General features: G+C 60.6%; 1 protein-coding gene across 1 annotated transcript; it reads left to right on the top strand.

The window, feature by feature from the left end:
* The first annotated feature begins 9,563 nt into the window (after positions 1-9,563).
* Positions 9,564-24,344, top strand: LOC113197728 (cytokine receptor common subunit beta-like). The gene is made up of 14 exons (XM_077798823.1): positions 9,564-9,651; positions 11,020-11,263; positions 12,044-12,167; positions 15,445-15,635; positions 17,021-17,178; positions 17,252-17,420; positions 17,908-18,043; positions 18,194-18,351; positions 19,967-20,106; positions 20,725-20,887; positions 21,340-21,430; positions 21,613-21,670; positions 22,242-22,345; positions 22,993-24,344. Exons 2-14 carry the CDS (start codon positions 11,191-11,193, stop codon positions 24,077-24,079), a joined length of 2,652 nt encoding a protein of 883 aa, XP_077654949.1. The 5' UTR covers positions 9,564-9,651; positions 11,020-11,190; the 3' UTR covers positions 24,080-24,344.
* Positions 24,345-24,682: the final 338 nt, after the last annotated feature.

Below are 24,682 nucleotides of genomic sequence, written 5' to 3'. Positions count from 1 at the left end.
GAAGTGCCGTGTCAGACCGTGGTACAGATGCCCAGTCCCGGGTCACCGTCCGAAGCATGTCCTTGCCCAGATGGTGCTGGGTTGCTCAGACGCTGGGGAACGTCATCGCTCGTAAGAGACGCTGTTGCTCTACACTGAGGTGGGGGCAGCCCTGTTAGACCCCGACAGTGATTCTTCCCTCTTAGGATTTCCAGTGCTGAACGAGAGAGGTCTGAGACTTACTGAGATGGGACCCTGGTCCTCTGCCACCCTGTGGGTGAGGTGACTCGGGAAGCCAGCCCCGGGACCTGCCCCCGTGCTCCTGAGACCGCGTGTCGGACCCGGAGCCTCCCTCGTGCAGATGGTCTTTCTGCACCATCGGCATCCTCTGTGCCTCCACGGGCCTCTGGGATGACCCCACTAATGTCTCTGGGATTTTCTCACGGCCACTAACGCCCGCCGTTTTGGGTAGCTCAGAATATGGGGAAAGGGAGAAAGAAAAGAGGGAGGGAGATTAGGAGAGAGGGAGAGGGGGACTTTCGTCGCCCTCCCACAGCAGTTGGTGCCCGTGTCTGGTTGTCCCCAAGTCCCTGCAGTCTAGACCTCTCTGCCGGTTCTAAGGCCACTTCTGTCCTGGGAGACGGGCACTGGCTTCCGCTGGGAGCCGGGGCTTCTGCTCCTGTGATCCAGGTGGTCCCAGCTGCTCCTCCGCCTTTGCATTGGCAGCCGATGGGACGTCACCTCTGCTTCGTGCTCAGATTTCGGCTGCTATTTCTGTTGATCTTTGGGGTTTTGTTCAGATGCAGGTGCTTCCCTAGAGAACCCCTTCACCTCCGGGGAGGGGAACGCATTGCTTGTAAAGAGTAGGATTTTGCAGGATCTAGATGTTTTGTGGGGGACCCACATTTGTCGTGTCAACTGAAACAAGAGTTCTCCAGGGTCTTTGGGCACAGTGCACTCCAGAAAGTTCCCACGGAGAAGGTGCTGCGGCAAGATGAATGTGAGGTTACCCACAGGTGATCAGGTGACGCAGGTGGTCAGGTGACACACAGGGACCTTGAAGGCACTTCCTCAGGCCTCCTGCTTAGTGCCTTGCTCCCCTCCACAGCAGGGCACACCTGCCCACGGAGGTTGACCGTCCTTCTTTCTCCATATGCTCTGGCTGAAGGGGCTTAGGGACACGTGGAGCAGGGCCACCAGCCTCCCTCGGGGCTTTGCTTGGTCTGTCGTGGGAAACAGACGGGTCTAGACGCAGCAGGCAGCACTGGGAGAGGGAACGACAAACTTTACACGGTGGGCCCAGAGGAGGACCGACTCCAGATCCCGAGCCCGATCCTCAGCGTCTCACAACACAACATTTATAGGTGATTTGGGGTCACCTTGGACCCATCCCATCACTGGGCTTTTTCCTTTAAAAAAGAATCCTACTCTATGCGCTGCAGGCCTGTGCAGAGCCGGGGACATGAGGCATGCTCACGGGGACAGGGGACAAGAGAGGGCTCTGTCCTCGGGCATCGTTTCAAGAGGGAGTGGTCAGACTCCCAGGGCAGTGATTTGCGATCCCAAAGGTCGGACCCAGGTTAATCAGGTTCCTGGAGGAAGCCAGGGTGGGGGACCGACCCCCCAGGCATCCACTCCTTACCATTCCGCCACCAGGGCGGCTCCTGCCTCCATCTCCCTCCAGAACCCAGCGCACGGCCTTCTCTTTCCTCACCGGTGGCTTTGGTCACCCCTGGTGACATGTGAGGTCATCTCCATGGGCGCCAGGGAGACGGGGTCTGGGGCTTGGCTCCACTCCGACATTCTGTCTGGAAGTCTGCCCGTCGGACGGCTCCCCGGGAGTCGCAGGTTGTCTTTGGACCAGGATTTCCGATGAGCAGTGGTGCCCGTCACTCGGGAATCGGGGTGGGATTGACAGACAGAGCAGGGCAGGCTCAGGGACCATGTCGGTGTCAGGAAACTTCACCTCTGGGTTTGTCTAATTGAAATCATTATATTGTTTCCGCCCAATACAAAGTGACTCCACGCCAGTCAAGTTTAAAAACAGACAACCCGGTTGAGTGGTTCCTCCGAACATTAACCATAGAATTAACCCATGAGCAGTAATTCCCTTCTGGAAACACTCCCAAAGAAGGGGAAGCAGAGACTTGAGCAGGAAGTTGTACACCCACAGCAATAGCAGTATGATCTGTGATCACCAGAACGGACACCAACCCGAGTGTCCACTGATGGTAAACAAACAGTGGTAGGTGCCTATGAGGGAATATTACTCGGCCTTGAAAAGGAAGAAAACCCAGACATAGGCTCCAACTTGAGTGAGCCTCGGGGACATGATGCTAAGTGAGATAAGCCTGTCACAAAAGGACAAAGCAAACACTGTTGATTCTGATATACTTATACGAAGTCCCTAGAGTAGTCAGACACAGAGACAGAAGGTAGAATGGAGGTGGCCAGAGTGAGTCAAGCTTCCTGGAGAAAGGCTGAGAGGGGAGGGGAGCTGACCTTCCCCGGGATTGTTTTCTTAGCATAACGTTTTCATAATTTCATTCCAGGTGGGAATGGGGTTGTTACTCAGTGGGTACAGAGTTTCAGTTTGAGATGATGAGAAAGTTCTAGAGATGGAAGTGATAGTTGCACAGTAGTATGTCTGCCCTAAGGCCACCAAACCGTACACCTCAAAAATGGTAAAAATGGCCAGGTGTGGTAGTGCACGCCTGTAATCCCCAGCTGCTCAGGAGGCTGAGGCAGGAGGATCGAAAGTTCAAAGCCAGCCTCAGCAACTTAGCGAGGTCCTATGCAACTCAGTGAGACCCCGTCCCTAAATAGAGTATTTAAAAGGGCTGGGGATGTGGCTCAGTGGTTAAGTGCTCCTGGGTTCAGTCCCTGGTCCAAAAAATAAAAATGAAGAAACAGGTGAAAATGGTAAATGTCATGTTTTGTACATTTTACCACAATCTTGTAGAAAGCAGGCAGAGGTGACCGACAGTGACAGAAATGAGTAGCGGTCACCTTTGAGAGACGGGGACTCGGGAGAGGACAGACCCCTCTGGGGTGGGTGGGGGATGGTGTGAGCACGTAGATGGATAAACGTCCACCGCCCTGCACACTGGAGACTCGCACACTTCGGAGAATGTAAAATGTTAAATTATTTAATGCAAAGATAGATTTTTTTCAATTATGTAAAAAACCTGAAGTCCAGACAGAGAGGAGCCAGGCCCCGGGACTTGCGGGGAACCGGGAAGGACAAACTCCCAGGAAGGGAGGTGGACCCTTCACTTGGAGCGACCTGGTCCCCAGTGTCCCCCACAGTGGCCCTCGGCCCCACCCACTGCCCTTTCCTGGCCCCCTTGTCTGTCTTTTTATCGTGGACGATTTCATTTTTTAAAAGCTGAACACCACTGAGTTCCACTCTTCCGCTTTCTGGCCGCCTCCTGGCCGGTCCCGGTTGGGTACCCAGGACAGGTCTCAGGGTCCTCGGAGCCCGCGGGGCTGGGGAAGGACGCGCTGGGGCTGCCGGCGCCTTCTCTTGGGGTCTCTTGAATTTGAAGCATGAAGCCCACGGAGGGGTCAGCGTGATGAGAGACCCGCTGTGGGCCTCCCTGCTGCTGAGGGCTCTGCCCGTCCTGGTGGCCAGTGGGGACCGGCCTTCCCTGGGCCACCTGGGGCCTTCCAGCTCCCAGCAGCAAACATCGGCCCTGGGCCTGGAGAGCCCCGTCCTGCTGGGGCTTTGGTGCAGGACGGGCCACGTGAAGCCGGCCCTGCCTCTCGGTCCTCTTGTGCCCGCGCCTGGGGGTCCCCGGCCTCAGCCCAGCAAGCAGGGAGCTCAGGACTCGGGGACAGAGCCCAGTGGTAGTGCCCGGAGGAGGAGAGGCCAAGACAGTCCGTCCTCTCCAGCCTGGGGTAGTCCGCAGGACTTGGCACACGGGAGGGGACGTCACACAGGGCACCCCGTTACTGCCCTCCCTCCGGCCTGCACTTCCTCGGCCAGGGCTGGCGCTGCAGGCCGGGCCCCAGGCCTTTCCTGGCCGAGGAAGGCAAACACCAGGGGTCAGAGGTCAATGGCGTCCAGGCCCCGCCCTCCAGGCCCCGTCCCCTGGCTGACCTCCTCCCCCACCCCAGGTCCAGCTTTTCCCTTGGCCTCAGACTCCAGCGTGGCTGGGCAGGGCTGCGACTGGCCCTGACTCTGTTTAAAAGGTGCTCTTTGTCCATTGTCTCTGGGGATTAGCCCTCGGCTCCGCCACGTGGCGTGGAGACATTGTCTGTCTGGATAACCGAGGTGCTGGAGGGGGTGCAGCCTGCCAAGCCCCCGGCTCCTCGGGGAGCAGCCGTCCATCTCCCCTTTCCTCCACTAAGTCCCCTCATGCCCAGGGTCTCCTCCGAGCCAAGGACTGCAGGACAGGGTGGCCGCTTCTCGCGGGGCGTCCTCGCGTGCCCAGCTCTGAGCTGCAGTCTTCCCGCGCAGCCTCCCCTGGGCTCCCCCATCAGCCTTCCAGGGAGTAACCGATGGGGGTCCCGTGGCTGGGAGAGGTCACCTGCAGGTGATGTGCACAAGGTCACGCTCTGAGAAGCACTGGACTCGGAGTCCAGCCCCGGTCTGCCTGGCCCCGGGCGCCCACCTGCTGCTGCTGTGGTCTGGACGCCTCCCTCTGCTCCCCGCTGGGGCAGTCCGGGATGGCTGCCTGGAGGAGGCCCCACAGAACTGAGTAGGAGTTAATAGGGGGATCTGCCCAGCAGAGACAGATGTCACATGCCCTGTCACAGTTCTAAGAAGCCGTGGTGCTTGCGAAAGGCACCCCCCCCCAGCAGCACCTCGCTTCCTCTTTCTGCTTCTGTTTCCCGACCGGCTGCTCAAATAAATAGGAAGCTTGGGGCTCACTGCTGCCGGAGGCTCCGGGAGGAGGCCGCCTGTCGCACGCACGCACCGAGGTAGGGCCTGGCTCTGGGGCAGGGCTGGGGGTGCAGAGTCCGGGGGGAAGGGACAGGGAGCTGGGGTGGCGGCTGGCTCTGGGGACCTGCGGAGATGGGGACTTATCTGGGGAGGACTCAAGCCCATACTCCGGGCAGCCAGCGGGCGAGGAGGCAGCCGGGAGCAGACGTCCTTCGGTCCCCTGTGAGGGCTCTGGGGCAGCGGCCTCCCCAGCCCAGCCGGGAGTCAGGCACCTGGTACCGTCTGCCTCGGCATTGTCACCAGGGTGTGGGTGGCAGGGAGGGCACCCCCTCTGCCCTGGGCTTCTGTTTCCCATCAGTGGAATAGGAAGGGGACAGAGAGTCCCTGGACAGGAAGAGGCTGGCGACACACAGCCACCGAGGGCCGGGAGGGGAGGGCCAGGTCTCCAGCTCTCCCGGACAACACCGAGGCTGGGTCCAGTCCAGGCCCAGACGTGTGTGTCCTGGGCCCAGGTGGGTCGGCCGGTGTGGGGTGCCTGTCACAGCTGCACCCCCGGGGAGGAGGGGACAGGTGCCGGGTCCACCGGGCTGTGAGTTTGTGGGGCCGCTCCAGACAGGCCCCGGCCCAGCGGGTAGTTCCAGTCTTCAATTCCCTGCGTTCCATTTTACATGCCCAGATGCTGATGCTTCCTGTCGTCCCTCCTGATTTTAACATGGCCCTGTAACCAGCAGACCTGGCCCGTTAGCGACGGGCCACTCTCGTCCACTCCTCGGCTTTACAGTGTGGGGTCAGTACTCACAGGGGCCCGGGCCGCAGGCAGCTCCCGGATCTCCTGTCAGAGGAGTCGACCCCCCTGCCTTATTAGAAATCAGGGTGATCCAGACTCAGGAGCCTAAAGGCCAAGTTCACAGCCACCTGCGCCCTGGTTCCCCGTCCCACCCTCCGCCACGTCATCTGCCGGGCACGTTCTCTAGGTGTGACAGGAGCGCACCGTCTTCCTCTTACCGGACGGGGACTCCGGCACACACACTGATCCGGGGGTGGTGATGATTTTCCACGTGATATCGTGCTTTGGGAACCCTCCACCTGCTTCCTACAGCTCTACCTGGTGAACGAGCCCTGAGAGGTGGTCAGTGCAGGGCCTCGCCCCCAGCTCGCCCCATATCATAGACGCTGAGGCTGTGGCTGACTGTTCCACCCCCCCCCCAGGGGACTCTGGAGCCTGCCTTCCCAGGAGCATCAGTTACTGGGCAGATCTTGGTCGTGAGCCTGAAATGTTGATAGGAACCGTCCAATCGTCCCCAGTGGCTGGACTAACACGCACACGGGCACAGACATGCCTGACAGGCCCCTTTAGGGAAACCACCGACCGGTCCATTTTGTCCCGTGTCATGGATGTCCCACGCCTCTCCCCGTTGCCGGATACCCCCATTCCCTGACTGTGTCTGGGCCCTGCGTCTTCCACATGCTCATGGCCCCTTCATTGATGGACACAGGGAAGTTCTTTGCCCATTTTCTGATGTAAAGCTCCACTTTGCAGCAGAATCACTTAGGAGGCGTCTTGACATTGGACTCACACCTGTGGCAAATACACTTTCCCCGATTCTCACCGACTTTTTACATTGCCGCATTCAAGACGTCTCGGGTGGTATAAAAATGCTCTGTTTATGAATTCATAAGTCCACTCTGTCATGATTATTATTTTTGACCTTCTGATTTCTGGTTTTGTCTTGTACAACCCCAGATATTAAAGAAAGATGCCTGATAACTTAATTAACTGACTGAGGTACTGGTTCCAGCACTTACCCACTGAGCCACACTCCCAGACCCTTTTTCATGTTTTATTTAGAGACAGGGTCTCACTGAGTTGCTGAGGCTGGCTTTGACCTCGCAATCCTCCTGCCTCAGCCTCCTGAGCTGCTGGGACCCCATGTGTGACTTTGTGCCCAGCTCACTTTTATTTTAAACTGTATTTTATTTCATTTGGTTTATTTTGGTTTTGCCATTTTAGATCTTTAATCCACCTGGTATTTGGAGGGATGGGTCATCTGTAAGGTGATGATCTAACTTTGAAAGCAGCTTTGGTCTAGTTATCTGGGAATCTTAGTCAGTGTGAGGTCCCTCTGTCGCTCAGTGCCAGGTGTGACTTCCTAGCGTCCTCCACGCACGTGGTGATTTTCCTGTTTCTGGTCCGACGGTTCCGTTCCTGATTATTTTTCTGGCAAACGGAGCAAACTTCAAGTTAGAATCGGCTGGTCCAGTCTGTTAGGAATCCTCTTGGAGCCTTCATTGGGATCACATTGAAGTTAGGGATCACTGGGGGCAGGAATGACCCCGGCAGGTGGACGAGGAGTCCCCTCCGTGGGCGCCTTCCGGGGAGAGCACTAGGGTTCCCCTGACGTGGACGGGGTTTCTGGCACATTCCGGATCACCGAGCACCCCCCAGCTTTCCCGGGTGAGTTTGCTTGTTTGTTCGGGGATGATTTGTGCCTTAGCAAGTATTGGGGGGCATCTTCTGTGTCTCCTTCGTCCACTTCTCTGGGTCTCACCACTGGGTCCCCTTGTCCCACTTGGCCACCATGTACCCTTCCTTAAGAAACCTTGTGACGTGGTCCCGTGAAGCTGCTTGGTCTGGGGTGAATTCGTCTTTTGCTTCTTTATTTCTGTTTTTATTCCTAACCAAATAATCTCTTCATGAGTTGAGGAACTCTGATGTGCAGGTTGGATTTTGAGTAAGGGGTTTAGGTTTTCTCTTTTCTTCTTCCACCTCTTCTCGGTCATCTGCTTGGCCCTATGCACACCCCTTATTTATTTGAGATGGGTCTCCTGTTCTCGGGCTGAAGCAGCCTCCCATCTCGGCCTCCCAAGCAGCTGGGACTACAGGTGTTCGCGGCCACACTGGCTTACACTTAATAGGACTGACACCAACACTGAGTTTAAATTTTGCACCAGCATCTGGGGTTAATGAGCACACGTGTGCCCCTCCAGCACCAGGCAAGATCCGGACGGCGTTTTCAGTTCCCCTCCACCCCGACCTCACCCCCAACTTCCACGACAAAGTCCCCTGGGTTTTGGTTCAATATCGTTTTCCTGCATTTGCTTCTTTTTACCTTGTGCCGTTGACAATTTTTCTTCCTTCAACTTTAAGTCTTTTTGGTTTCTTTTTCCAGCAATGCGTGTGATCTTTCTAATTTTTCTTTCCTGAAATATATCCTAGATTAATACTTTTAAAGAAAAGATCTGAAATTTTTTTTCCTTACCTTTAAGAGACCCAAAATTTTGCTGCCTTTGAATGTCAAAAAGAAAAAAAAAAGAAATATTTTTGCCTCTTGTGATTCTTGTTTATACGACTTTTTCTGGGGACTTTTCAAGGCGGCACTCTGTTTAGGGTTCAGGGCTGCTTGTGAGAAATCTCTTGCTAGCCTGACCTTTGTCCCAGTGAAAGTAACCTGCTTGTTCACTTCCCTGTGGAAGTCTTCGCAGGATTGCCCTTTTATTCTGGGAAGATGGGAAAGTTCAATCTGCTTGTGACTGGGTATGGCACTGGTAGAAAGGAACCTGGGGTTGAGCCTCACCTCTTTTATTACAAACTCCCCCTATAAATAAAGTCTTCCTTGTTGTGTTAAAAAAAAAAAAAAAACAAATCAAAGTCATCTTGTTCTTTGCTTAGCAGACTGTTGTCTCCTTTAAAGACCTGGGAAAGCTGGCAACTGTATCTGAGGGGTTGCAAGTGAAAAGTTCCCCAAACACAGTGGCTCAGCAACATAGAAGTTCATTTCCCCCTAATGTCCAGTGGTGGGTCATCTCAGGCTGATACAGTTGCTCCAAAGCAACAAGAGGAATCCAGGCTCCTCTGTCTCTCTTGCCTGGTCCTTGCATATGGCTCCCATCCCCAAGGTAACCTCATGGTCCAAATGGCTGCTGGAGTTCCAACCATCACTTCTGAAGTGCAGGCTTGGAGGAAGGAGGACAGGCAGAAGAACAACAACGGACCCCTTCCCACCTGAGTCCTTTAAGCATTCAGTTCTGAAAGACACACAAAGAGCTTCTACTCCCAGCTCCTTGGACAACATGTAGTCACCTGTCCATGCCTTATGGCAGGAAAGGATAAAAAATATAACTTTACTGTGTGCAGCAATAATAAGCCCAGCTGGGGTTTCTGTTTCCAGGAGAAAGGGGACAGCCAGGCACCGGCACTGTCCTCCATGTGTGCCGATTCTCTCTGCCTCTGCCTCTGGAGGTTGGAATTCCTGGATCCTGATTTCAGGTCTCAATGTCTATAAAGCCTCCCACTCGCCCCCGGGCCATGTGCTCTATCTTTAAACTTCTGTCTCTGCAAGGCGACCGTCTGTGGGGTTCGCTCTGGGATTTGGCTTGTTATCGATCCTTAAATTACAGATCTCTATCTTCACACTCCAGGAACTCCGTGTTCTATTTTTTGCACATAAGTCTGGGTTTTTAATAGCTCTGATGTCTCCTGTCTCCCTGAGGATGCCGATTTACAGGTCTCAAAGTTTTCCTGTCTTTTGGTCTGTGAGGTCCGTAGAGATGTCTGTCAAGTTGGTCTAGGTCAGAGAGGACCCGTCTGACACTGGCGATTGGGAATCACAACCTCCTCTTGACGACGTAGTGCCTAAGACTGCAAAGTCCTGAGCCCGCCTGTCCTGTACCAGCGTGGACCCCCGCAGTGTGGACCCCCTACCCGGCTTCCCTCATCCGCAAAGTGAGGATCCTAACTGTAGCCCACAGATGCATTCACACCTGCCGACAGTGCCTGGCTAATGGTAAACACAAGCAAACACAAGGCACAAGGAGAGCTCTCTGGGCACGCGGGAGTGTTCATTTGCAGTCTTTAAAGACCTCGGTTCATCTTGATCTTTCCAGTAGGAGACAGCCACCTGTTTTCTCTCGTTTGGGTTGCTATGATCTGTATGTTTGTGTTCCCCCAAAACTCATAGGTCGAACCGTGGGAGGTGGAGCCCCTGAAAGAGATCAGGGTCCTAGAGTAGTGGCCAGAGAGCTCACCGCGCCCCCTGCACCCCATGAGATTATGGTGAGGAGTCCACAAGGAAGCAGCCCGCACCAGATACCAAATCGGTCAGCACTTTGATGGTGGACTTTGGCTCCCAGAAAAAGAGAAACAAACATCTGCTGTTTATGAACTGCCTAGTCTGCAGCCCTGACAGATTAGGATATGGGTGCAGACATTGTGTGTGTGTGCATTTTGGGCTTTGCTTTATGATTCTGTTAGTTTTTATAAAACACAGAAGGTTTCCTTTGCAAACCAAACTGTCTCTGGTCAGTCTCTGTCTCTCTGATTCCTTCGATTGCTTTTAAGTTTAAATAGGTCAAAGGTTCACGACTACAGTTGGAAGTTTAATGGGATTCGCCTTTTTGCATTTGAATTTTTGGTTGACCTCCGTTTGGGGAGTGGTGTGAGGTGGAGATTTTGACTGGCTGTTCAATTATCCTAGCAGGTTTTTAATTGAATAGTCACCCCTTCGCATTGTTTACTGATTCTTCCTCTATCAGAGAGGGAAAACACAGTTTGACCCTGTGATGGCCACTGGCAGGCAGGTAGGCAAGTAGACAGACAGAGGGACAGGCACACAGACAGGCAGGCAGGCAGGCAGGCAGCCCGGCGGCGTGGTACGTGCATCTGAGAGAGGTTTCAGACAGCTTCGCAGAGGAGGGAGCCACCCTGACGGGGCTCTGCTCGGGTACTTCCCAGGGCTGGGGAGGTAATGAAATGAGGAAATCCCCAGCCTCTTCAGGGAAAGGAGAACTGGAGGCAGACGCCTGTGGGACAGATGCTGGTAAACGGAGCCGGGCGGGGGGCACACAGAGAGCTCACACCTTGGGGTGACACCCAGCATCCAAACCCTGACTCCCGAGCAGCTGGGCTTGGAAGGCCGGGGGGAGCCGGTTCAGAGCAAACCCCCGGCCTCTCTCTCAGGTGCCCTCAACTCAGGTGACTGCACATTGGTACCAGGGGACCACGGTCTCATAAGCCTCTGAGCCCCACCGTGGCCCCAAGGCCCCTGAGGTTCCAGGGAAGGGCTTGACTCAGGGCACAACACGGGGGCCTGGGCTCTCCCCTGGGGACAGGGGCCGGGCCCTGGGCAGCTCCCAGCAGACACATCTTTGTGTAGGCGCAGAGGAGCCAAGTCTTGGAGAGACGAATCACAGGAGCCGGTGACATGGATTGGGCCCAGAGCCCGGAAGGACAGGAGTAGAGACTTCTGGGACCATGAGGACCCGCCCTCTGCCCACAGGCAGGGCTCATCTGCACAGCCACATGCAGGCTCAGGGCTGACCGGGAGATGGCGCTGACCTGGGGGCTGCTCCTCCTGGCCCTGCAGGCTCTCTGGGGCCAGTGGGTGACAGGGGCAGAAGGTGAGTCAGACGGCTCCCTCCCTCTCCCCTCCCCCTCACTGCTGGGCCCTGAGGGGGCCTCCCCCACTGGACCCCACAAGCCCCCAGAGCCAGGCTCCAGCCGTCCTCCCTGGGCTTCCCTCATTTCTTCTGCCCGTCTGCTTCCTCCTCCCTGGGCACTGCCCCTGTCCCCATGTCCCCGTCCCCCCTTTCCTGGCCTCCTGAGGCCTGGTCCCTTCTCTGCCCACGTTTCTCAGCGTGGCCCCGAGGCCCTGCCTCCAGGTGGGCCCAGCCCCTCTGCCCTCCCTCCTCACAGACCCTCCATCCTCTGGTGGCCTCAGGGTCCCACCTCGGGTCCTGGGTTCTCTCCCACTTCAGCCCCCGGAGAACTTGACTTCTCTGGTGACCCCAGGAGCCATGTCCCCTCCACACCCAGCCTGGCAGGCTGAGGGCAGGGAGCAGGGCCCAGGGCCGGGCAGTGCCTGTGGTGTCTGGGGCCTGGGCCCCGCCTCTCCTCCCTGGTGCACATGGGGTTGGGGACAGAACCTGTGCCTTAGGCAGGTCCCTGTCCTGGGGGACCTGGAGCAGCACCAGGCAGGGCCCTGAGGTGCTGAGAACCAGCTCCTCTGTGCTTCTGTCAGGAGGGGACTGTCCCCACCTCAGAGCCCCCAGCCCACACAGGCCCAGGGCCTCTGCAGGAAGGCAGGAGACCCCTCCCCAGGGCTGCACATCCCCGAGGAGCTGGGGTGGTGACAAGGGACACTGAGGGGACAGGAGTGACCCTCCTGCTCTGCCCACCAGAAACCATCCCGCTGAAGACGCTGCGCTGCTACAACAACTACACCAGCCGCATCGTCTGCAGGTGGGCGGACACGCAGGACGCCCTGCAGCTGCTCAACCTGACCCTCCATCGCAGGGTGAATGGGTGAGTGGCCCTGGGAGCCGGGACACAGGTGGCACCTGCCCTGTCCCTGTGCCTGTCCCCCGTGCTGTGGAGTGGAGAGGGGCGTGTCGGCCAGCATCGGGTTGGACCACTCACAGGACAATGGAGGAGGGTGGCCCAGGACCCCCCAGGCCCAGCGCTGGTGTCGATGTTGGGGTCCTGGGGACAGACAGCCTTCCAGGCTAATGGGCGGTGGAGGTGATGGTGACCACTGACTTAGTTCCTCCTTCCTGGAGGTGGACGGGGCAAGGACACCAGGCCCAGTTCACAGAGGAGGAGACGGAGCCCAGGGAGGGGAGGCCCCGGCTGGCCACAGGTGGTCAGGACAGGCGGCAGCACAGACGCAGTGTCCCCAGCCCCACCACCGCCCCCTGAGGGGTCCCCCGCCCCTGTCCCACGGCTGCTGTGCACAGGCCACTGGGGGTGGTCACTCTGGCCTGTTGGGGATCTGAATCACCACAAATGACACAGTCAAGGGCGAGTCCCAAGGAGCAGGGTGGCCTCTGGAGGCTGCTCCTGGGCCATCTCTCCACACCCCACACCTCCCCTCCAGGGTTCCCTGCTGCTGTCCTGAGCCCTCCATGCGCCTTCCCCTGTCCCCCAGGGCCACCCTCCCTCCCCCTCCCCGAGACAGCAGAAGCCTGGAAGGGGAGCCCACCCCCGCTCCCCCCACCTGCCACCTCCCTGGACCTGGCCTGGTCAGTGTCCCCGGCCCTGCAGGGAGTCATGTCCCAGCCACTCTGAGCCCTGACCTGGGTCTTCAGGTCTCACTGCTCAAGGACGTGGCTGTCACCACCGTCCCCACCCCCTGTGCCATCGGTGGTGCCCTCCCCCAGGCTCATCCCCATCACCTTGTAAGTGTGGCCCGATGCCAGGCTCCAGACTCCAGCAGTGACGGCAGCCCTGGAGCTCCTGGCCCTGCGTCCCCGTCCCCGCAGCCCCAGCCCCTCCCTCTGTCCCTCCCAGTGGCTCTCCTCTAAGTTACTGGTCCTTCCTCCATGAGTCCCCTTCCCAGGTCCTACTGTCCCCACCCTGCCACCTGCAGTGAGCAGTACCTCCAGAGCTAGGGAAGTCCCAGCCCTCTCCCTGTCTGGCTCTGGGACGCACCTCTTCTGGATGACCACCGTGTCCTTGTCACTCTTCTGGCACCTGACTTCGTGCCGTGTCACCCAGACCCCTCATGTCCCCATGCACCCTGTTGGTCTCTTCCTCTACTTCCTTTATTGATTTATTTTTTATCTCAAGGTAAAGGCTGAGCTGGGCCTCGCTGGCCTGGGCCTGGCGGGGCCTGGGCCTCCTCTCTTATGTCTGGAGCCAGGCTTTAGCTCTGGCCTGGGCCGCGGGCAGCGCCTCTCAGGTGGAAGTCTCTCGCCCAGGCCTCGCTAACGGCCGCCACCTGCCTCTCCACATTGTCACATGGAGTAGGTGCCTCTGACTCCAGATGTCCCTAAGGTGCTCCTGCCCCTCTCCCTCGTCTCCTGAGTGGGGCCGGCGGCCACCCTGAGCAAGGGGAGGCTTGGTCTGGTTTAGGATCTGCCCTCCCCCCCCCACGGGCACCTGACCCCTCTGCAGATGCTGTCAAACTGTCCTCCACTCAGCACTTGATTCTGGCCTGCCCACCCCTCCTCCCCGTCCAAACCACTTCTTATCACGGGGACGGTCCAGGAGCCGCTGGGTGGCCCCAGCCTGCCCCATCCACAGCCAGCCCCGAGGTCCCCGTCACAGCCTGCTCCAAACAGCCGCCCGACCCACAGGGAAACCAAACTCCCCACACGGCCAGGCCCAGGTCGGCTTCGCTCACGGCCGCGGCTCATGCGCAGGAGCTAGTGGGAGCAGGGAAAAGGGATACTGAGGACCCGGAGGACGGGCGGCCGCGGCCAAGAGAGACCATCGCCACCGGCGGGGGCCATGTCAAGGCTCCCGCGGGGACTGGGGGGCAGTGTTGCCCTGGGGTCGGGGCCCTGTGTGGTCTTAGGTTCCAGGCTGCTCCGCCTTCCCGACACACAGGCTGCTGTCACCTGAGGGTCACTGCATGTCCTGGGTCCTTCCTGGCTGCCGATGGGGAAGCTCGCGACTCGTGTCTTTTTAGTTTCTTTTCCCAGGAAAAGTTCCATCAGAGGAGGAGCAGAGGGCAGCCTCGGGGGGAGAAGGGTTTTAACGCGTTCGGTAGCTTTGGTCACAGTCCCGTCTGCAGCCAAGCTGGTGGGGACGCGCGGTCTTTCACTCAGCCTCACGAACTCAATAATGAGTGAACTTCAGTCAACTCTCAGCCGGGGAAGCAGAGGGCCCAGGTGGGCTGGCCTGGTCCCATTCCCCTACTCCACTCCTTACAGGGGGCCGGTCCCTCATCGTCCTGACCGCCCGGGCCTCTTGTGAGCACTGTGTGGTCGGGTCACCGGGCAGTCTGCAGCCCAGGCCACCTGCCCCTGCACTGTTAGACACCAGCGGGCAGCACTGCAGGCCGGGCCCTGCCCTCTCTGCCGGGAACCCCCCATCCTGGACTTGCCTGCTCTCCCGGCCACCTCCTTAGGAGGCTCCACCCCATGTCACCTGTCCCCTCCTTCTTTGAACTGCAGCCCCCACCCCAGAAGCTCCTACACCTCTTGTCCCTGCTCTTGCTGTCCACGTGAAGTTGTCCCTACTGCTGTGCCAACAGTGGCCTAGCCTGTGCCCCCGCCCCCAGGGCAGCCGTGGGCAGGCAGGACCTGGGGTCTTCACTGACAGCCTGGCCCTGGACGACCCCGGCACAGGGCAGCCACTCCGTGACACCTGACCAACGGATGAGGCTTTTTTATTTGTTCTTGTTTTGGGTGGCACTAGAGTGGGTGTCGACATGTCCATCCATGCCTATGACCTCCCATGGCTGTGGCTATACACGATGTGGCCTTTTGCTGGCCACGTACTCACAGAGGAATGTAGGAAGGTGGTGTCCGGTTCACCCCACTGTCTCTCCCATCCCCTCTCCCTTCCCTTCCTTCCCCTTTGTCTCATCCAAAGTACTTCTATGCCCCCTACCAGACCTTCATGTGAGTCAGCAGCCACACGTCAGAGAGAACCTTCGGCCTTTGGTTTTTGGGGATTGGCTTATTTCACTTAGCATGATACTCTCCAGTTCCTCCGTTGACCAGCAAATGCCATAATCTCATTCTTCTTTATGGCTGAATAATATTCCATTGTGTATATGTTCCACATTTTCCTTATCCATTTGATGAATGGAGGACTCTAGTGCATGTTAGCTGACCCTGTCCTCTCCTAACAGGGACCGTGCACAGCCAGTGTCCTGTGAGATCAATAAGGACCCATCCTCGGGGGACTGCCCAGCTCCCCGGTGTGTGCACAGAAAGTGCCTCATTCCCTACCAGGAATTCGCCCTCGCGGACCACGACTACTACTTCTTCCAACCAGACCGGCCGCTGGGCAGCCAGCTCTCCGTGCCACTGGCCCAGCACGGTGAGGGGCTGGCCCCGTCCACACAGGGGCACCAGGGTGGCCAGGCTACAGGAGGTGGCCAGGGAGGGAATCTCCATGGGCTGGACACTGTCCTGGGGGGACAGGAGATGGTGTCCTCACAGGGCAGGCATCAGGGCAGGTGCCCCGTGAGGACGCTGCCCACGCTCCCTGCCTGCTGCCCCTGCCACCTGCAGGCCCCTGGCTCCCGCCCGAGGGCTTCCCTCCAGGCAGAGCCCCTCCTGGGCTTCACAGGAAGCTCCTCGCTGGCAGGACCCTCTGTCCTCGTCACCGCCCCATCTCTACAGCAGCCCTGGCTGGGGGGAGGCCCCTGAGGGCCGGGCAGCGCCAGAGTCACCACTGACAGGGACGGTCCACTTTCCCTGGGCTTCCTCCACGCAGACCCGGGTGGTCCCCTGAGCCCTTCCGGGGTCCTGGGGCCACGCTGTGGTCTGTGGGGCTCACGCCGCCCTCTGGCTTGGGGGCAGGCGGCTGCTCTGCACAGTGAGGCCGTGTCTGCTGGGCACTTGAGGGACACGCGGGCGGCTCTTCAGACCCGTGGCTCCAGGGAGTCGGTGCCAAGACGAGGCAAAGTGAGGCTGGTGTCGCGCAGAGGCCGGGTTCGCCTCGCGAGCAGGAGAGGTGCAGGGGCTTTGGAAACAGGTGGCCACGATGTCCAGCCCCCAGGGACCTCACTCCAGCCTGAAGCTCGCTGGCTCCGATCGGGGAGGCTCCAGGGGCTGGGAGGGCACAGGGGGGCACCTGGCCTCTCAGAGGCTCCCCGGGGCAGACCTTGGACACTTCACGTCCTCTGTCGCTGCGGAGGGACCAGGAGGGGGAACATGGCTGAGGTGGGGTGACCAGGAGACTAACTGGTCCCCAGGCTGATCCCTGGGCGGGTCCCCACTCCCCGTCAGCCTCTGGGCGGGGAGTGCAGCCCTCCATCATGGGTGCCCGTCCTGGCTGGGGCTGGGCACAGGCTGGTTCTGTGCTGTGCCCTGCCATTCTGGGTTGGTGACTGCTCCGAGGCCCCAGCTCAGACCAGGTCCCCGTCCACATGGGACACCTCACGTACCTTCACGAGGTTTGGTATTTGAAAGTCACCTCCCAGCAGTGAGCCTCCCAGTCGGGGGACCAGCAGCCGGGGCTCTCAGGAGCCTCTGGTCACCCAGGAGGCCCCGACAGACCGCTGGGCCCTGGAGATGGCTCCCTGGGCACGGCAGCCGGCCCTGGACCCAGATGGCTCACTGCACCCCACGTTTCTGCAGAGGAAGGCCACAGGGCCAGGGCTCCTGCCCACGGTCACCGTGCTGCTGGGCCACTCTGGGCTGGGACCCGTCCCTGGTGGCCCCCGTGGCCCTCACGTGCCCTCTGCTCCCTCCCTGCAGTCCAGCCGCCCCCGCCCAAGGACCCCCAGATCAGCAAGACTGGGGGCCATTTCCTGCTGACCTGGAGTGTGGCCCTCGGGGATCCCCAGACACCCTGGCTGTCGCAGGGGGACCTGGAGTTCGAGGTGGTCTACAGGCGGCTTAGCGACTCCTGGGAGGTAGGATGGGGTCAGCTCTGCCTGTGTGGGGGGCGCCAGGCTGGCCCTTCCTGCAGCGCCCTCTCTCCCTCAGGAGGCCACCAGCCTCTACTCCAGGTCCTCCCCGGCCGTCCTGGGCGCAGAGCTCCTCGTGCCCGGCAGCACCTTCGTGGCCCGAGTGCGGACACGGCTGGCCCCCAGCTCGCGCTTCTCGGGACGGCCCAGCCGCTGGAGCCCCGAGATCCTCTGGGACTCGCAGCCAGGTACTGGGGCCCACGCGGGAGGTGTCCTTCTAGGACGGGTCTCCCGGGCAGTCGGGGCCCAGGAGTCCACTCGAGGCCTTGTGGACACCTGAGGCTGCGTGTCCTGTGCCTCCAGGGCCAACCCATGTGCTCGGGCAGCTGCCAGGCCGTCATGGCCCCTGGGGCTCCGTGTCCTGCACTCTCTGTGACATCCACGACGTCATGGTCACAGCAGCCTTGCTGGTCGCTGTGTGTGAATGAGCACCACGTGCAGGGCTGGTCCCGTCTCTGTGTCCAGTCCCCACACGAGGAGGCTTGGAGCCCGTCCCTGCCTCAGGGATGGGTGGACATCCCATGGCCTCTGGACTGTGGGCACCTGGCAGCTGCAGGCCAGGGCTGAAGCCCGCGCTTGCTGCCCCAAAGCCTGGGGTCCCTTGTGCTCTGTCACCTGGTATCCCCAGAGCTCTGGAGGGAGGAGGGGCAGTGACCGAGGGGTGTGTCCCTCCAGGGGACGAGGCCCAGCCCCGGAACCTGCAGTGTGTCTTCGACGGGGCCCACACCCTGGGCTGCTCCTGGGAGGTCAGCTCCCCCGTGACCAGCTCCGTCTCTTTCGGCCTCTTCTACGCGTCCAGCCCAGAGGCACAGTGAGTGTCCGTCCCCTCTCCGTCCTTCCCTGCTCTGGTCTTGCCCTGGCCAGGCCTCCTCCTGTCCCTGGGCATGGTGGATGCTGGGACTCAGCCCAGGTCTCAGCTGTCCCGTGGTCCCCCTGTGTCCCTCCCTGTCCCTGCCCTCAGGGAGGAGGAATGTGCCCCGGTGCTGAAGGAGGAGCTCAGCGGCTTGTACACCCGGCTCCGGTGCCAGATCCCGGTGCCCGACCCCGGGGCCCACGGCCTGTACGTCGTCTCTGTCCGTCCGCGGAGCGAGGGGAGGTTCATCAAGAGCTCGGACAACAGTGAGTTGGCCCCGGCTCGTGGGGTGCCTGCCGGCTGGTCCTCCCCATGATGCAGTCACCCCACTGTGACCCCTGGGCACGTGCACGGTACCCCTGCCCAGGCCTGCTGTTCTCCCTTGAGAGGGAATGGGGTCCAGCGACCAAAAGTGCTCTGCTCTGTCAGCCAGGCCCCTGGTGCCCGGCTCTCTCCTCTCCTGGCCCCCTCAGACCCCCTCTGCTCCCCACCCCAAATCCCCCTTCCAGACCCGGATTGGAGTTCTGACCTGACTCATTTCCAGTTCTCCTCTGAATCGTGGTCTGTGATTTCCGTTTCCATTGGGGGTTCGAGGTTGTGCAGAAGGACTGGGATCTGGCAGGTGGATGTCCCTCATTTCTGTGACGTAGCCGGGACCCCCATGATGGCCCGATTCGGCTATGTCTTACTTTTTATATTTGTGACCTGGGTTGAACCCAGGGGCCACCCCCCGGCCCTTGGTGTTCTTTGGGACAGGGTCTTTCTAAGTTGCTTTCTGAGGCTGGCCTTGAACCTGTGATCCTCCTTCTTCAGCCTCCCGGGTCACTAGGACTGCAGGCCTGTGCCGTTGGGCCTGGCTTTCCATCTGCTCTTCAGGCCTGACAAAGGCAGTAGCTAGTTTGTCTTTGTCACCTGGGTTTAAATCCACCACCTGTTCTCTGGGGGTTGCCCCTGCACCAAGGGACTCCTATGGTTCCAGTGCACAAAATATATAAAGGACTTAGAGCGCCCTTGGTCCGTGGGGTAATTTAGCGACATGGAGACCTTCACGTTGTTTTTGTAAAAGCCGCCCAGAGTCATCAGGTGATGAGCATTCTCTATTTGTCTTTCTTTCTGATTGATAGACTGAAGTTCAGAGAGGTCGAGTAACTTACTTGACGTCTCACAGCTAGCAGGAGGCAATTTGAGGCTGAAACATAGAACTTCTGAGTCAACACGGAGTTTCTGCTTTCTCTGTCCTTTGAGTTTCCCAACTTGTGGTCTCCTGGCCGTGGGAGGTGCTGTCCCAAATGGGCTTCACATTTCTGTTTAGCCACAATGTGGTTGGAGACAGGGTCCCCTAGATGTCACCCAAGGTCCTTGCAGCTACTGTGGGCAGACTCTGCAGGGGAGAGCTTGTGAGCCGCTGCTCGCTTCAGACATGTCCCTACCCTCTGGGGTGCAAGGGACCGGAGCCCAGAGTAGAGCAGGTCTCAGAGCAGCTCTGAGAGCTCTGGAGCAGCGTGGGGACAGGGGGCCAAGGACTGTGCGTCACATGTCAGGTCTCATCTCTGCCGCTCCACTGCAGAGCTGCCCGTCGTGGGCAACTCCCTTCATGTGAGCAGGTACGTGGCTGGGGCACCAGGCCAGGCCGGAGCTGACCCAGGTGGCCATGTGGTCATGCTGAGCTTGGGGAGGAGGCCAGGCTTGGGCCTCTGCACACCGGGAGTCAGGCTGGGCATCCCCAGGGGAATGGTGACACGAGGCTACACAAAGGCCCCCGTGGCTGGGACCTGGGGCCTCGGCTGGGGAGGACAACCTGCAGGATGGCCATCCTGAGCCACGGGAATGTTCTGCTGAGGGGCCGGGTCACGGCCACCCCTAAAAGTCTCCCTCCCCCAGTCCAGATGGAGCGCCCAACCCTCAAAGTGACCAAAGACAGAGACAGCTACAGCCTGCGATGGCAAGTGGAGAAGATGTACTACACACACCTCGGCCAGACCTTCGAGGTCCAGTACCGCAGGGACGCAGAGGACTGGGGGGTGAGCCTGCGCCAGGGGACGGATTCATGGGGCGGCAGCAGAGGGAAGAGCATCCCAAGGAGCTCAGCAGGCACCTGGGCCCAGCAGGGGACCAGGAAGAGGTCACTACTGGGCTGTGGGGGCCGTGCCCCTGTGTGGTCAGCAGGTGAAGGAGCTGAGGCTCAGAGGTGAGGGGCAAGGTCCCCTGAGATCCGGCTGGGATACAGCGGGGCTGAGACCCCCAGGGCAGGCCGAGACGCTGGGACGGTGGAGCCAGGAGAAGGTTCCAGACTCCTGATGCCCACCTCAGGGCTAGACTGGCCACTGCACTGTGTTCCTGGAGCAGCCATCATGACCACCTGTGGGCTGGGCGTCTCCAGGGGGTGGGCCAGGAGGTCCCCAGGGCCTGGGCCTGGTGCTCCCCCGGGGCTCAGAGCAGGGTCCCGGCCCTGGTGGACCGCTGTGCTCCAGTGGACACTGGAGCAGGGTCCGGGGGTCAGGAGGCCGTGCAGGGCTCCATGAGACCAAGGGGAGGGAGGGGGCCAGGCTGGGGAGGAAGGGGGCCAGGCTGGGGCGGGAGGGGTGTGCTGCTGTGGCCCCCATGGGCAGCACCTCTACCTCAGCCACCTGCCCCCACAGGACAGCAAGAGAGAGACCCTGCAGAGCGCCCACAGCATGGCCCTGCCCACTCTGGAGCCCTCCACCCAGTACTGGGCCAGGGTGAGGGTCAGGCCCACCCCTGGAGTCTACAATGGCATCTGGAGCGAGTGGAGTGAGGCTTGCTCCTGGACCACAGAGTGGAGTATGTCCAGGGCCCACCTGCCCCTCCTGGGTCAGCCCATTGGGGGAGGGGGAGGGAGAAGCCCCAGGGGCCTGGGGGAGGGAGGAGGCCCAGGGAGAGAAGGGCTCAGGACGGCCTGACAGGAAGCTCAGAGTCTCCGGGGCCTTTGCTGCCCCCGGCCAGCTGCCCGCTCCCCTCTGCACCTCTCAGATCTCCTGGTACCTGGACGTCCAAGTCCAGGGAGTGCCCCCCCAGCAGCCCTGGTGTGGGCAAGGCCCCAGACCCTGGGCACCCCGACACTGAGCAGGGCGGGGGCTCACACCCAGCCTCCTCTTCCTGGGGGTCTGGCCTCCCCCACCCACCCACGCAGGGAGCCCCCGCGGCCCCTCCTGACCAGCAGGGCTTGGGGTGACCGGTCCCTCCCGAGCCTGCAGCCTTCCCTCCCCCCTGAGCGTCCCCCCCTCTGCCGGCAGTGATGCCCAAGTGGGTGCTGCCCATCGTCCTCGTCGTGGTCACCCTGCTCCTGCTCCTGGCACTGCGCTTCTGTGGCGTCTACGGGTACAGGTGAGGGCCCTCCCTGTGGGGTGGGTGACCAGGACCCAGGGCCACCGAGGGCACAGCCTGGCTCCCTGCGGTTTCTGCTCTGCCATCCCCCCGCCCCAGCCTCAGTGTCCCCTCTGTTCCTGGGCCCGGGGGCCACTGGCCTGAGGGGTCTGGCAACGGTCCCCTCCTGGTGGCTGTTGCAGGCTGAACAGGAAGTGGCAGGAGAAGATCCCCAGCCCTGGCAAGAGCCGCCTGTTCCAGGTAGGTCTGGCTGGGAGGGGCTTCCTCTGCTGCGTGTCCCCTGTCCCTGTCCTGCCACCTCCCTCCCCTCCTGTGGGGGGCCATGGGGGGTGTGGGTGGGCCAGGCCTGAGCACCTGGAGGGCCTGGCCAGCAGGGAGCTGCCCCTGGGCACCTGCAGGGACAGCAGCCCTGCCCTGGAGACAGGCCCCATGGGAGGGTGCTGGGGGGGGCATGAAGCTGGGCTTCTCCGGGGACGACCACCTGGGGACACGGTGCCTGGGGCCAGGAGTCCTGTGGTCAGGTCACAGAGCAGCTCTGCTGTGTGGCCTCGTGCAGAGGGCGGGAGGACAGGAGAGTGTGGGGAAGCCCAGGTGAGAGGAGCCTGGGAACAGGCCCCCGTCCCCAGGAGCTGGGCACCTGGGGACTCACAGCCCCTGGGCCGCCCTCTCCTGGTGCCAGGGGGCAGGGGCGTCCTGACCACCTGCAGGTCCCCCCAGGTCTGGGCTCACCGAGGCCCCTCCCCCTCACTGTCCTGCAGCCCACCCGCCTTCCCCGCCCCCACCCACAGGCACCCTGTCCTTTCCCTTCCAGAACGGGGGTGCAGGCCTTGGGCCCCCACCCAGCCTGTGGGCTGCCCCCAGCAGGAGCCCGCCTGCCCAGGGGCCCTGGGACAGCCTCTTCCCTGAGCAGGAGAGGTGAGTGTGTGGCTCTGCGGTGGCTCTGGGCCCTGGGATTCTGGGGATCCGGTTGGGACAGTGCATAGTGTGTGTCAGGAGTCTCAGGCGGTGTCCTGGGCTCACTGTGAAGGGACCCACAGAGGTGAGTTGCACTGAAGCAGGAGGCACCCAGGTGGACATCAGGCAGAACTTCCTGTCTGCCAGGTTAGAGGCCGGAGTGAGGCAGGGCCCTGGAGCCGATGACCTCTCCTGCCCTCCTGTCCAGGGAGGTGCCACACGTCAGTGGGTTCACTGAGTGGCTGAGGGACATTAGCCACAGGCCTCAGCCCTGTGCTGGCTGCTCATTTTGTCTGGCAGAGTTGATGGACCACTCTTAGAACTATGGAAGGAGAAGGCGTGGGCAGGCAGCTTGGCCCTGGCCCTGGTGGCTTGCCAGGAGCAGGGTGCTGGCCGCCACCTCTGTGGACAACCTTGAACTAAGTATCACGAATTGACATGTGATCCCTGGTGACATCCACTCGCCCCAGTGTCCCTTGGTGGGGCCTGCTCCCCGTACTCTCAGTGCTGGCTGTGGAGGGTCATGTCCTGCCCCCGGGCACCTGCCCCTCCTGCAGGAGCGCTGTGTCTGCACAGCTGTCTCCACGGCTGCCTCTGTTCTCCCACAGGGTGCCCTCTAAGGATTTTGGAGACTGTGAGGTGTCACCTCTCACCATAGAGGACCCTCAAGTGCCCTGCCGTCCACCATCTGGGCCCGATACAACCCCGGCTGCCTCGGGGCTGCCCATGGAGACGCCCCCCGGCGCCCAGCCAGGCCCAGCAGCCCCCCCAGGCAGGGCTGAGAACCGGCTGCCCAGCTTCGACTTCAATGGCCCCTACCTGGGGCCACCCCTCAGCCGCTCCCTGCCCGACATCCAGGGCCAGCCGGCGCCTCCCCAGAGCCAGGAGCCAGCGCTCACGGGCTCCCTGGAGTACCTGTGCCTGCCCCCTGGGGGACAGGTGCAGCTGGTCCCCCTGGCCCAGGTGATGGGGCAGGGCCAGGCTGTGGACGGGCAGGGCCAGCCCAGCCCTGCAGCCCAGCAGACCCCCTCCCTAGAGTCCAGGGGCAACCCTGCCCCTCCTGCCCCTGGGCTGGGGGTGGGTGAACAGGACCCAAAGCACAGCCCAGCGGCGCTGCCCATGAGCTCTGGAGACCCTGAGGACGCTGGTGTGGCCTCTGCCTATGTCACCACGGCAGACCTGGCTCTTGCCCTGCCCACGGGGACCCCATCTGTCTCTCCGGCTCCGCCTTTGAGCCCCCCCTTAGTCCAGAACCCCAGTGTCTGTCCTAGGCCACCAGATGGGCCCCTTGGAGCCCCAGACCCCGGGAAGCCAGGGTTCGAGGGCTATGTGGAGCTCCCTCCAACCATGGGCCAGTGCCCCCAGCCCCCCACGGGCAGTGCTGCCTCTCCTGTGTCCAGCACCCCCATCCTGAGCCCAGGGGAGCCCTGGGAGGAAGTAGCCCTGGCGTCCCCACCTGCCGAGGGGCTCCTGGTCCTGCAGCAGGAGGGTGACTATTGCTTTCTCCCTGGCCTTGGGCCTGGGCCTCTCTCACCCCAGAGCAAGCCCTCCTGCCCCGAGCCCTGTCCTGAGGTCAGGGACCCACGGCAGCCCAAGCCCCAGGTGCCAGCCATTCAGCTCTTCAAGTCCCTGAAGCATCAGGACTACCTGTCCCTGCTTCCATGGGACCTCAGCAGGCCTGGGCAGGTGTGCTGAGGCCCGCAGACCTCCCGCAAGCCCTGCCCCGTCCTTGTCATCCCTGCAAGGCCCGGGAGCCTTCCATGCTGAGATGGAGGGGCCTGGAGAATGCCCAGGCCAGCGTCGAGTCCTCCCCAGACACCTTCTCCACCGCTCACCTGCGCGCGCTCGCTCGCGCTCTCTCTCTCTCTCACACACACACACACACACACACACACACACACACACACACATTTTTCTTTCAAGGTAACTGATTTTGAGGTTCTGGGCTGTTCTAACTCTACCTCCCTCCCATTTTTTTAAAATTTAGATTTCTTGTTTTTTTTTTTTTTTAAACTCTTCTTTTTTTATTGATTCAGTTTTGGCGTGATCCAGGGGTCCTAGTGGGCTTCTTCTGAGTGCAGCCTGTCTAGTTTGCCTAAGGACATGTTAGCTGCATGTCCCCAGCAGATGCACAGAGCCAACTGTAGGTGGCACAAGGTTTCAGGTGGGGCCTGGGGGGTCAGACCCTGGCAGGGCACAAGGAATGCGGTCCTCCTGGCAGCTGCAGATAGTCCCCTACCTATCTCAATTGTCACTCAAATAACATGGTGTGGTGGAGGGGGCATGCAGGGGAAGAGC

This window comes from Urocitellus parryii, chromosome 5, assembly GCF_045843805.1.
Source record: "Urocitellus parryii isolate mUroPar1 chromosome 5, mUroPar1.hap1, whole genome shotgun sequence".
Classification (NCBI taxonomy): Eukaryota; Metazoa; Chordata; class Mammalia; order Rodentia; family Sciuridae; genus Urocitellus; species Urocitellus parryii.
Note: the sequence above shows the minus strand (reverse complement) of the source record. Positions and strands in the feature narration are given on the sequence as shown.